The sequence below is a fragment of the Glossina fuscipes genome, unplaced genomic scaffold, assembly GCF_014805625.2.
Source record: "Glossina fuscipes isolate IAEA_lab_2018 unplaced genomic scaffold, Yale_Gfus_2 287, whole genome shotgun sequence".
Lineage (NCBI taxonomy): Eukaryota > Metazoa > Arthropoda > Insecta > Diptera > Glossinidae > Glossina > Glossina fuscipes.
Genome location: NW_023998630.1, coordinates 1,563,926 through 1,576,361, shown reverse-complemented (window position 1 = coordinate 1,576,361; position 12,436 = coordinate 1,563,926). Strand labels below are relative to the sequence as shown.

At 37.0% G+C, this 12,436-nt stretch overlaps 1 protein-coding gene across 6 annotated transcripts in view; it reads right to left on the bottom strand.

Moving 5' to 3' along the window:
- Positions 1 to 3,143: 3,143 nt before the first annotated feature.
- LOC119642910 (AF4/FMR2 family member lilli) overlaps positions 3,144 to 12,436 on the bottom strand; it is a 125,349-nt gene continuing 116,056 nt past the window's right edge. For 4 of the 6 annotated variants that reach the window (XM_038042217.1, XM_038042218.1, XM_038042216.1 and 1 more), the window contains 9 exons: positions 11,558 to 12,296; positions 8,650 to 11,493; positions 7,138 to 8,592; positions 6,564 to 7,069; positions 5,872 to 6,063; positions 5,701 to 5,778; positions 5,470 to 5,635; positions 5,237 to 5,387; positions 3,144 to 4,160 (listed from right to left, as the gene is read on the bottom strand). In XM_038042217.1, the coding sequence (XP_037898145.1) occupies positions 4,039 to 4,160; positions 5,237 to 5,387; positions 5,470 to 5,635; positions 5,701 to 5,778; positions 5,872 to 6,063; positions 6,564 to 7,069; positions 7,138 to 8,592; positions 8,650 to 11,493; positions 11,558 to 12,296 (6,253 nt within the window). In that variant the 3' untranslated portion in view covers positions 3,144 to 4,038. The remainder of the gene's footprint in view (positions 4,161 to 5,236; positions 5,388 to 5,469; positions 5,636 to 5,700; positions 5,779 to 5,871; positions 6,064 to 6,563; positions 7,070 to 7,137; positions 8,593 to 8,649; positions 11,494 to 11,557; positions 12,297 to 12,436) is intronic. The other 2 variants (XM_038042220.1, XM_038042219.1) reach the window with 2 other exon arrangements.

Below are 12,436 nucleotides of genomic sequence, written 5' to 3'. Positions count from 1 at the left end.
TTAGGCGAGTGTAATGTTTTAACTTATCATTTTATTCACTGTCGAAAATTACAACACTAAGAAATACACATTAGTAATAAGGTATGTACCTCTTCACTGGGTTCGTGCATACGAAAGTCGGGCAAGCTTAGCACATAAATTTTTGACACTGAGCCTTATATGTGCGCTGGGAGAATGCACCTAAGGGAGACTTTCATGATGCTAAAAAATTCAAGCAGCTCCAACAAAATTGAAAATTTTCAAAATAATTCTGACCTTTGACATAAATACTTAACAGGGCCCTGAATGAGACCGTCATATCACGATGTACTACAGTTTAAGTGTAAAAATGTTTGAAAATTTGGATCACCTTCAAAAAAAGCAATTATCTTAAATTCCCATGATCCCCAAATCCATAATCTTTTTCCCGGATATGCACGTCTATTATTAACACATCAAATATTATTATCGCAAAACACTTATAGAAACATATCGCGGTATCATTTACCTTTCGACACTGATCAGCTCGTAAGTTAATATTTTTTTTATCAACCCTGCAATTGCCTGTCGATGGGTCCATGATTCTGATGAATGTGTCAATATTTACAGTTTTTAAGCTATACCGTTTGCTTAGGTTTTGCATATCGGGTATGTTACTATCAACTAAGAATAACTTACCGAATTTCGCCTTTCCCCACAATTATTCACCCACGACTGTTCTAACATCAAGCTGATAAAGGGGTGGAATTAAATTGGTTACAAATATATTTGAAAATATATATACATGGTGCGGTCTCTAACGCCCGTTTCTGAATGCTAGAAACGTAAGAACGAAAGAGAGACGTGTCGTTTGCTATAAAAGTGAAAAATTAATAAGTCTAAAGAAAACATTTTGAAGATTTTTATAAAACTATTTAAGACATCGAGTAAATTAGATTCAAATTGTAATGCATACTATTGCATATATTGATTTAAATTTCAAATAGCAAAAGTTTTGAGAAAATTTATATTTCTGCATAATATATTGAGGGGTATTTGCGACTCACTCTACAGAATGATTAGTTATTTTGTTTCGCTTGCATTTTTGGTGTTTTTCCGAAAACATAATTACTTTATACAAAATTGTATTTAAAAGAAATTTTGAAGCTTAAATTTTTCATTTCATAAAATTAATAATTTGCCATCCATTCTATTTGCTTACGTGTCTTAAAACAGTCTAACGTTATTAACAGAATCAACACGAAAAAGCTGTAGCATAAATTCAAGTTATTTTATAGTACAATTTCACGTTTAGACACTTTGACCCGTTTTTTAGTATGGGTATTCAGGTACCCGACAGTAGTTTTAATAAGAAATTGTAACACATCAAATATAGTAATTTTAAACAAAAGTAGTTTACCTTATTTAGTAGATTTTGTCACAAACGCTACAGTGTTCAGACTGAATGGTCTAAGTGTTAATCATTTGGTATATACCAGACTGATCTCACACCAAGTAAACAAATTTACAACGCGTGCACAATTTAACGTACAATACTATCAAAAATAGTAATAGCGGCTCTTGGGCGCCGTTCGGGTGCAAAGGGCTAAACAATAATCAAAAAATTGAGTTTTAAACTCGCAAAGAAATTAAAAATAAAAAACTAAAATATCAAAAATAAATACAGGAACTTTTTGTTAAAATTGTAAAAAAGAAAATTTCTTTAATAGCCGCTTTTCTATCTATTCTCTGAATACGACTATAGCAGACAAGTATGTATTTTCAATTCACTCTTCATGAAAGATTTATTTAGGGGAATTTTTTTTTGTTTCAATAAATTGTTATAAATATGTAATGCACAAAATTCTAGCAACCGCCTTTTTAATGATAAGAGTAATCCAAATATTCAAAAATTTACATTAGTTTTTTCCATACAATTTTCTAATAGATTTTAGATCCTATCTCGTTTCGTTAAGAGGACGAGTGGAAAAGTGTGAGGTAAACACGCGTTTTCGGAGAGATTTAGTTGGGTTCAAAGTCCGGTAAACCCTTGTAATATAATATTTAGGGCGATTTATAGATACTCACCGTTTATTTTAAATATCAATTTTATTATTCATTTCCAAAATTTTAGAAATAAGTAGGCTTGTAATTGCTTTTGACATAGTTCAAAACGTGCGCCGTCATGGACGTGCTTGCTGACGGATTCAGCCAATTTTTGCACTGTGTATATCAAATTATTTCAAAAATATATGTGCCATATTTCAGATTTCTGTTCGAATTTGAGAAAAATTGGGACGGTCGAATAGTCAAACCTCATCCTGATCAGGAGCGTGTGAACATTTATACATTTTTAGTATATTTACTATAACGTAAATCGGTTTTTCGTACGTTGAATTTTTCACTTTGTTTTATTATTAAAGTGTTTTTGATATAAAATTTTAAACAATGAAAAAAACGAGAATTTTAATTATCATCATTTCATCATTTTAATCTGTCGCTGCATTTGATTTACTTTTAGTAAATATATTGTATATTATAAATTTGCGTTCAAGTAAAAGAAAAATAGGGTTGCTTCTCAAAGAGTGCATAAAAAATATTAAAAAAAAAAAAATTAAATAAAAAGCAAAATTATTTTGAGATATTTAAGTATTAAAAATTTAGCAAAAAGTAAAAGAAAAATAATTAAAAAGTAAATAATGACGATAAATACATAAATACAGCTAAAAACTTACTAACGTTTTAAAAAAAAAAAGAAGAGTACTTTTCTCTTTGCAAGAAGAGAAGTGAGTAAGGTATATTATCGCTTCACCAAGATGGACTCACTAAAACTAATTTTCAATAGTCCTTTTTTTTACATTTCTTTTTTTTCATTTTGAACTAAAAACAATAAGAATATTTAACTAAACAAGCAACTGAATTATATGAATTATTTAAACAATTATAACATAAATAGAAAACAATTAATTTTATTTCAATAATTAATCACATAAAGTGAGAATTTGAGCAAAAAAATATTATTTTAACCCATTTTCACTTAAAATATACTGATCTTCATTTTTAATGTTTTAAATATGTAAGCAAAAATAAAAGAAAAATTGTGATAAATAATACAAGCTTCAAAAAAAAAACAAAACATCAAAAAATTATGCTCGCGCACTAAGAAAAAAAATCCAAAAAAGCAATTGTTTAAAAAATCCAATATATGTAAAATATACAATGTTTTTTAAAACTTCATAGTGTACAAAATAAGTAAGTTATAATCAGAATGTAACGCAAATAAAATTAAAATTTTGAATTTTTCGTATCTACGAAATTGCCCATTGGCTTTGGTGTATAGAAATACTCAACGGAGATTCAGAGACTCAACTATAAGCACTTTTAGTCAGGATAAATAGAGAAATCGTTCCAGTCCCATCTGTTCACTGATAATCCCATAATTTTGTCTATAGCAAGAAACCAGATTTTACGAATTCTTTAATTATCCACAGATTATTTCAAGGGAGCACATTCCGTAACGTAAAAAAAAACGGGAGGTAATGGTTGTTTCTGCCCGCATATTTCGGCACATACGAAGTGGAAAATGAGAAAATTGCTAAAAATTTTATACTCTAGACGACGGGCACGGCAGTCGAATTAAGAAAACAAATTTTACTAGCGCTAATTGGGTAGAAATGCCTAAAATAAAAAAGAACTTAATTTAAACTTTTTGCTTACATACTTCGTGGACTAAGTGTTAATATCTACTTTCAACAATAGTGACTACACACGTAAGCGAAAGATGACACAAAACGCTCAGCAAAACGTATATTGCTTAAAATGGTATCGTCGAGTTTAAAGGAGAACAATTGTTTTTTTTTTTTATCAAAATTAAAATTAACTAAAAATTTGTTTATATTAATTTAATTAAAAATCTCTTTTGGATGATGTGCATGCTCTGATGATAATAGTCATTGTCTATTTGACTTTGAGACGATTTAACTACTTTTGTCTTTTCATAAGTTTCTTTCTCTCTCGCTCTCACTCCGTCCGTTATAAGAAGTGTTAATTTTTAATATTGCTGCTAACGGTAGGTTGTTGTTATTGTATTAACATTTCATCTTTTAATTTTTTCAAACCGGCCTGGACATAACGAAATACTTCATAAACACTGCTATGCAATGTCAATGGACCGTTCTCATGATCGAGAGCTATAAAGAAATCTAGAAGAGAAAAAATTTAATTTAAATACGTATTTAAAAATATTTATAATTAATTTGAAATATAGATTTTTTTTTAATTCTACAAAAATATAAAAGAAACGCCATGAAAGTGGTCAAAGTCGTTTACGGTAAATACGTCTTAGAAAATGCCATAGGTTTTTACCATCATTCCTGAAACAAACTGCATTGTTTCTGGTGAAACTAAGTTTCGCCATTGTTTTGTATTTTACAAGGAGGGTCTAATAAGTTTTTTAATTCTTTTACGTTTAAGCACCATTGATCAATGATATCAATAAGAGAAATCAGGTTTTGTATTTTATTCTAAACCTGATAGATAAATAAGAATAAACATGACACGTTTCAGTTTTTTATTGTAATTGTTACGATTATGTAAGTTTGAAGAATGGATTCAGAACTTTACACTGATGCGCATTTCTGGATGTCACAAACGGAAGGACAAATCTGTTACACCTAATTTGTCATTTCTTCGCCATTTTTAAAGGAGCATGACAAATATTTGCCTTGGATATCAGATCTAAAATTATAAACAAATAAACATTAAAAAATACACTTTTACGCCCTACTGAAGGTTGGAAATATATACTCTCTTTGTCGGAACGTTTGTAAGGGCCCTAAAGGACGCTTCAGAAGTCTTATAAAACATACATATTTTTGACCAAATCGATGTATCGAAGCATGTGAAAGCTTCTAAATAGATGTGTGTGATAAAAATTTTCCCTGTCGCAAAAATTAAGACATCGTTTTCAAATTTTACAAAACTACTGCAAATTCATATAGATGGATTGGTAGTGAAAATGAACAAATAAGTGAAAGAACTCGCTTAACATCTGCATTTTCAAAAACTAAAAAAAATGGAGAGTATTTCTCGTTAGTCAGAAAATGTACCAGATACAACTGGAATAACTTCAACGCATATCTACTTTCTTGGCCCAGCCATGCTGTATTTTTACAAAAACGGAAGACCGAAATTTTATTTTATTTTTTTAAAGTAAAAATAGAGCGTATAAAAAAATTCGTCCACAGCCGAATGTAATCTTCTTACTTCTTTAAATTACCTGTGTGATTGCCATCTCTAACTGACTTGTCTGCTTGATCCCACAATTCATGACTACTGGCTAAATAATTAAAAATTTGATTTTGTTGATGCAAAGCTGAGTGTATATTTTCAGGCACTATTTTACCGGGCGGGGTGTTTGAACCGGAACCCTATTTAAATAACAAAAACGTTAAGCAATTAATGAGCTGTTATTTTTTGAGTCAAAGTTAAAATAAAACAAAAAAAACTCACCTGAGAACCTACCGAGTTGGATGGTGATATAGAACTGGGTGTATTGCCATTAACGATGTCACCTTTACCGGATTTGAAAAATTCACGACATATGTAATTAAGGTGACGGCAAAAGCCACGTTTCAATTTATACAATTTAAGAGAGATCAGAGATTGACAACGAAGACTACAAGTAAAAAAGAATCGAGATAAAATAACAAAATTATTTTAAGGTTTAAGTACAAAAATTACCTTAAAATTGCTACTTTATGAGTTTCATGCTGATTAGCCGAAGATGCTTGTAAGTGTGGAAATTTTTTAGATATATATCTAGAAAAGTAACAAAAATAAAACGCACCGATATTCAATACGATAGTTTGTGTTTATACAAGATTTGAAGAAACAGAATTGAACATTACTCACTTAATCAGATCAAGGGTATCACGATACATGGTCCAAGCAGCTTCCTCTGAACGACATTGTTCCATAGCAGCTCCAGAAAGTAGAAAATAAACTACAGCTTCTAAATATAAAGTAACCTGATTGAATGTATTCTGCTCACGATCAGCCGCATGTTTGCGATGTACAGCCTCCTGCAAGAACTTTGCATCTTTGCTGCAAAATTAAAAAAAAAGAAATAAGAGATCGCTTAGTTAAAGTAATGAGCAGTCAAGAGCCTTTCTTCAAAGCGTATAAAAGTAGTTAAGTAAAGCTGGCTTACGCAATGCAAACGACTCGTTCGATTTGGCACGAAAAAAGTAATTTACAGAAAGTTTTTCTTTAATATTTGCCAACAAGCTGGGATTAGAGTTATATTTTCGTCAAAAATCGGAAAAACATTGGTCATAGCAGCTTGAAGGACACTTTGGCGGAGAAGGAGATGGGCCACAAAAGTTTCAACTTCATTTACTTCCAAATCGAACGACTCTAATGTATCACGTAAATCAACTCTTATGGTTTTTGGAACTCTTTTGCATTACTTGTCTAATGAATTTTGAAATTTGGCCACTATTAATGCCATAGCATTGTCGTAAGTGTTGGTGAAATTAGTGATGTTGGAGGATTGGGATTCTTGGGATTTGTTGGTATATTCAAGATAAGACTCCGCAACAAACCTGAAATCATCGCTAAAAGCCTCATCATCTCGTTCGAAATAGGAACGATAGACTACTTGCGGGGCTTGGTCATTAGAATGAATTCCGCCGGTAGTCGTCGATGATATTGCCGCAGTGGTCCTGTGGGACGATGATATCAAGTCACTAGAATTGGACGTTGACGCCATTGATGTATTGGATGAGCAGGTAGAGTTTGGTGGCACATTTGCAAAGCGCGTTAACACCGAATGACCACAAACCGTTGCTGATGCCAATGGTGGTGGTATTAAGCCTACATTCGCCGGTGGTGGCATAACCGCGGAAGCTGCGTTCATTTGCGATGGTACAGTTGAATTCGGATTGCTAATGCTTTGTAAATGCGCACTACTGGCAGTGTTAAGATTGTTATTACCATTGCCACTATTTGCTATAATGCTGGAGGTATTTACTTTATCAAATTTTTGTAGTTGCTGTTGGTGTTGTAACCGGTCGTGGTTTGTGAGCGGCAATTGCTGTTGATCTCTCTGCTAAAAATAAAAGTAAGAAAAATTAAATATTCTATAGTTAAATAAAAATGAATTAATTATTAACTTACTTGTTGCTGTCCATTGCCATTTGCTAACGTTATAATTGTGTCTTTGGAAGAATCTTTCGCAGATTTTATAATCTCATTAGCTGTTTCTTTATCTTTAGAGGATAATATCAGCTTTTCTTTTTCTCCTAAGTCCTTTTCTTTTTTCCGCTTCTTCTCCTTGTATGGACTTGAGCTTGAGCTACAACTGCGCTTGCGTCGTGGTTTAGTATCCAAATGCATGGATTCTTGTGGCGAACACATCGCTTGCTGTTTTTCGGCCATAGCTACTGCCGCAGTCAAATCACTAGGCTTATAGTCCTGTTTCAATATGAGCAGTTCTTGTTTGATTAATGCATTGGTATCAGCTGTCTTATATTTCGTTTCATAAGCCTCACTGTCAGGTTCATGTTTAATGGTATGCTCATGCTTTACTCCAGTCATTAGCAGCTGTTTACTACCCGCACTGGGCGACCCTAAAATTTGCGGACCCGCCGCATAGCCCCTAGCAGTTGCCGCTGTATAGCCATTGGGTATGGGTGGCAATAACAGCACTTGATGTTTGGGGGTAGAGCCATCACCACTGCCATCTGCCGACCGACTACTTAGACGTCCTACATTGACATTGTCTTCCATTACACGTTTTGCATTAGCTGTCAATGCCATTTCTTGAAGGCTTTCTCTTGAACGTGAAAGTTCTCGTTCGGAGGTTACCATCTGCATTGGAGTATGATTACCAGCGCTACGGGGCGTTACACTACCTGAGGAGTGAGTCTTTAGACGCAACTGGGTAGTTGTCGATTGGAGGTCAGCGTTGAGTATTGTCTCATGATCATAAATTGGTGTGCGTCCAGCACTCTGAGGATAACTGTGTGCGTGTCCATATAAACGATATGGATTTTTATGCCATTCAGCTGGTATATGTAACAGACGGGAGAGATCAATTTTACAAATCAGTGAAGTGAGAGGAAGAGATGTTGGTTGGGATTGTTGTTGCGTTATAACTACAGGTGTTGGTGTAGGAGTTCTTGTGGTGGGTGGTGTTCTTGTCGGTGTTCGCGTAGGTGTCTTTATACGTTGCTGTAATTTGCGCTCAGCACTTGTGGTACTGCGATCCGGTGTACGATGTGATGCTACTGACTGATTCACTGAAGATGTTAAAATTTGAGCAGCCAGCGGAGGTAAAGGCAAAGATCTGGGGGACCTCATATGGCTGCGAGGCGTAAGACGCGGTGATTGAGCTGTTGGGGTACCTTGCATGGAACCATGAGTACCTAAAATCAGGTTTTCTTGGCTCGATCTTATAGGATTATTAATAGGAGAAATGTGTTTCTGCTGTTGTTGCATTTGCTCTTCGGATTGATCTACTATCACTACTTGCCCTTGTTTCTTGGCCCCTCCCTCATTAGAAGTTTTAAATATGCGCGTTAGAGTACTAATTTTATTTTTATCACTTTTTGGTTTATCACGGCGTAGTTTCTAAATAACAAAAAATTATTTTAAATATTAATTTCTTTTCCACAATTTCTAACTTACTTTTTCTTTCTTCGCTTCTCCACAATCACTGTCAAAATGTTCATCTCCGCTAGACTCTGAAGAAAAGGCACTCGAGCAAGACGTGGGTTTTCGACTACGACTTGATGAAGCTCCTGTCGCATTTTTGTAAGGCGACAATTGGGTCGTCGAACGTTGCGAACTACTGCCAAGCGTCGCATGAGATTGTCCAGATGACCCAATGGCTGTTCCTGCAACAGCTGTGTTCGGAGGTACATAATCTTCTGTTGAACTATCTGTTGACGAGGAGACGGAAGTTGAAGACATGGATATAGCGTTTGGCGCCGCTTTCGGCGCATTACATCCGGAGACCATATCGTCCATTGTAGATTTGCGGCGATTCAATTGTTTGACTATGCGTCTTGGTCCTGTTGCGCTACGTTTATGCTCCTCCTGAGTTACTGCCACTTTTGTTGATTTTGTTGTCATTACGTTCTGAGCTGCAAAGGGCAATGCCGTATTTTCATCGTCTTCTGAAGAAGAAAGTACCGAAATAGCCGGTTGTTTGGCGTGCGCCTCCAATTCATTGTCACTGTCGGTTGATGAGCTTGACGACTTCGAATTATTGTACGATGAAGACTCCGATGATGAGGAACTATCATTACTTGTGACAGTAGAAGTGGGACCTCCTGGATCAGGTATTGTTAACAGTTGGGTCGTCATGACTGACGGAGAGGGTATTGGTAATGGTTGCTTAGTCTGTGTTATGAGTGCGTTTTGAGTTAAATTGGCAGAGTTTTGACGGGAAATTCTCCGCCGTGATCCAGTAGCAGGTATAGTTGTTCGTTTCGCTACATCTTTCTTAGCTGTCAATGTCGGGCCTTTAGCAGAAGCCGAAGCTGAGGATGCGGAGCTAATATTACCGCTTTGATTTGGTGTAGCATTTTTACGTGGCCGCCCTCGACCTTTTTTAGCACCCATTACCCCTGTTGTTGTAGTAGTCACTGCAGCTGGACTGACCAAATGGTTGCTCTTTTGTTCATCATGTTCCTCATCACTGGTGTCTGCTATCACTGCACTGGTTAATTGTTGCTTTAACTTTTTTCGAGGCTTTTTTGCACGTTGCTGCGCGGCACGTGGATGCGATGAAGGAGGTGAGGAAGGTAATGGATCAATTGGCGTTACAGTCAGTGTGTTGGGAAGCTTTTGTGTTTTTTGCAAAATAACCGGTGATCGAGGGAGAGCTGTAATTGCTGCCGGCACTCCACGAATTTGCAAAATTCCCCCCGGCCCGGGTACAGGAAGACGCTCACGGCCATCATCATCGCTATCCGAAGAAAGCCCTGACAATCCCTCTATGCCTACATAGTTATCGGCACGATTTTTTACTCCCGTCCCCGAGGAACTTTCATTACCATACGGTATTACCGTGGTGTGGCCTCCGGCGATGGCCATAGTCTCATGTTTAATTTGATTGCTAGGAATGGCTACAAATTCTGAAGCATTCAACACAGGAACTTGTGTCGAATTTACAGTTAGTCCGGATGCTGATGCACGCACGTCAGACCCTTCTTTTTTTATGTCGTTCAGCAATGGTGATAGAGGCGTAACACTAAGGCCTGCCGGTGGTTTGCGTGTAGGAAATGCTGCTGCTGCTGCCAAACTGGGATGAGGGAATGTTTCGTTTTTGGCAGAGTTATTGTTATCACCATTTCGCCTCACACCACTCCGAGTATCCGCTCCATTTACCTCACTATCATTTTCATCATCATCATCGTCATCCTCATCCCGATCATCGATTAAATTTTCATTTTTGATATTTGTTAATTGTTGGGGAGGTTCTGGAATTATCTGGGCACCACCAGGCAACATTGTGGGCACATTTAAGCTAACCACGTTCATCGAACTCACAGAGTTTACTACAGTGGCCGCCGAAGGGGAAACAATTTCCTGATTGGATGCGTTATGTAAAGGTGCCTTATTGAAGTAACGACTTAATTGCCATTTCGTGGTATTTGACGGTGAGGGCGTTTTGTTCGAAGACGATGAACTGGAACACGGTGTAGCTGAACTAGAACCTACTGATGAACCCAGTCCACTACTACTACTGCTGTTACCGCCGCTTGCTAGGGCAGCAGAAGAGCCATGACTCAATTTCTTCTTTGTGATTAAGGCAGTGGGAATTTGTTGTTGTTGCTGCTGAGAAGGTAAAGTATTGGTATGACCTTGTTCACTTTTCGAGGAGTCTTCACTGCCAGATTCGCTGGAGTCTGTACCAGAGCTATCACTGGAATTAAGCGCTGATCGAGTTTGTTTCTTCCGATCGTCATCCGATTCCGAAAGCTCCAAATCATTCTCCAAGGTGGAGTTCTGCTTCTCTAGCGAAGGTGGTGGTGGTGTTGGCTTTTCAGCTTTCGATGGTTTTATTAGAGATTCCTTTGATGGTCTAGATTGAATAGGAGAGACTGGCACTGAAGGTGATCTTGACGTTGTTGCTGTGTTGGCTAGGGAAGGCTGTTGCTGCTGGCCACCAGCAGAGGTAGGCATCAATGAATTATTGGCAGGCGCTATGTAGGTGGTGGAAGAAGATAAGGAAGAAGCAGAGGCAGACGAAGAAGGCAACTGTGACGCGTTTACGTTGTTAGCGGAGAGTGGGGGAACAAACCGTGGCGCTGGCATTTCAGCACGAGGTGGAGAGTCGAGTGGTTCTATTACACTTCTCGTTCTCGAAATATCGAAGGAGTATTTGTGCTTATTGGGTTCAGAAAGATTGTAATTTTCCATAAGTGTCGTGTGCGGTGTAGCATCGATGCCGGTGAGCATTTTGGGCGGACAAAACTCATCCGTGACCAGATTAATAATTTTATTGATATCGAGTTGATGATTCTAAAGATAAAATAAGGAAAAATAAATTGTTTTCTATCAGAAACATTAAAACTGGTACACTTGCCTCTGATGGTAAATGTTTTTGGCGATTTTTTGGTATTGATGGTTGAGGAAAACGACCGTTGTGCGTCGTTGATGAGGAGATAGAAGAGGATATTGACGGTGGCCCTACATATGACTTTTCCGTTAATGAAGACGACGAGCTTTGTCGTCCATTTGGCATATGTGTCGTAGGTAGTGAAGCTAATAGAGCAGCAGTTGGCGGTCCTTTTGGTGGAGCCATGCCAGTACTGGAACGGTTTACTGGCTGACCCGGATAACCGCCACGACCATTATAAGGCGGCTTGTTATCAGCCTGCTTAACGTAAGTCGTTGCCGATTGTCGCAATTGTTGCTGCTGTTGGTAGTGATGTGGTGGCTGTAGCTGTGAATGTTGCAATTTTGGCGGCGGTGGCGGCGGCAGACGCTGTGTTAGTGTTACAGCTGCTGGAGAGGCCGGGACAGGTGATAAGCCTATACCACCGCCACCAATAATTGAGGCACTTGGAGGCACAATACCAGTTATAACAGCATTCGAAGGTATTTGACGATTCGACGACATGGACATATGAAGATTGATGATCTCTTTTACCTTCGAATAGTCACCCAGCTTAGCTGCAATATCGTCATCGGCCTCGGATGGATTGACACGTCGAGGTTCCGAGAAGAGCGCTATCTCACGGTTTGTGGCTGCTTGACCTTGCTGCCTTTCAGATTTTTCACGTTCTCTTCGTTGTTTGCGCTCATAATCATAGTCTTCCATACTGTAATTGGAAAGAACGCATATGAATTAATTAATTTAAATGAGTTTCCAAAAAGAACTTTTAAATATTTTATATCAATTGTCTTATATTATCAATACAAACTTTTAACATCTTCTTTTAAAAGAACTTCTAATCTTTCA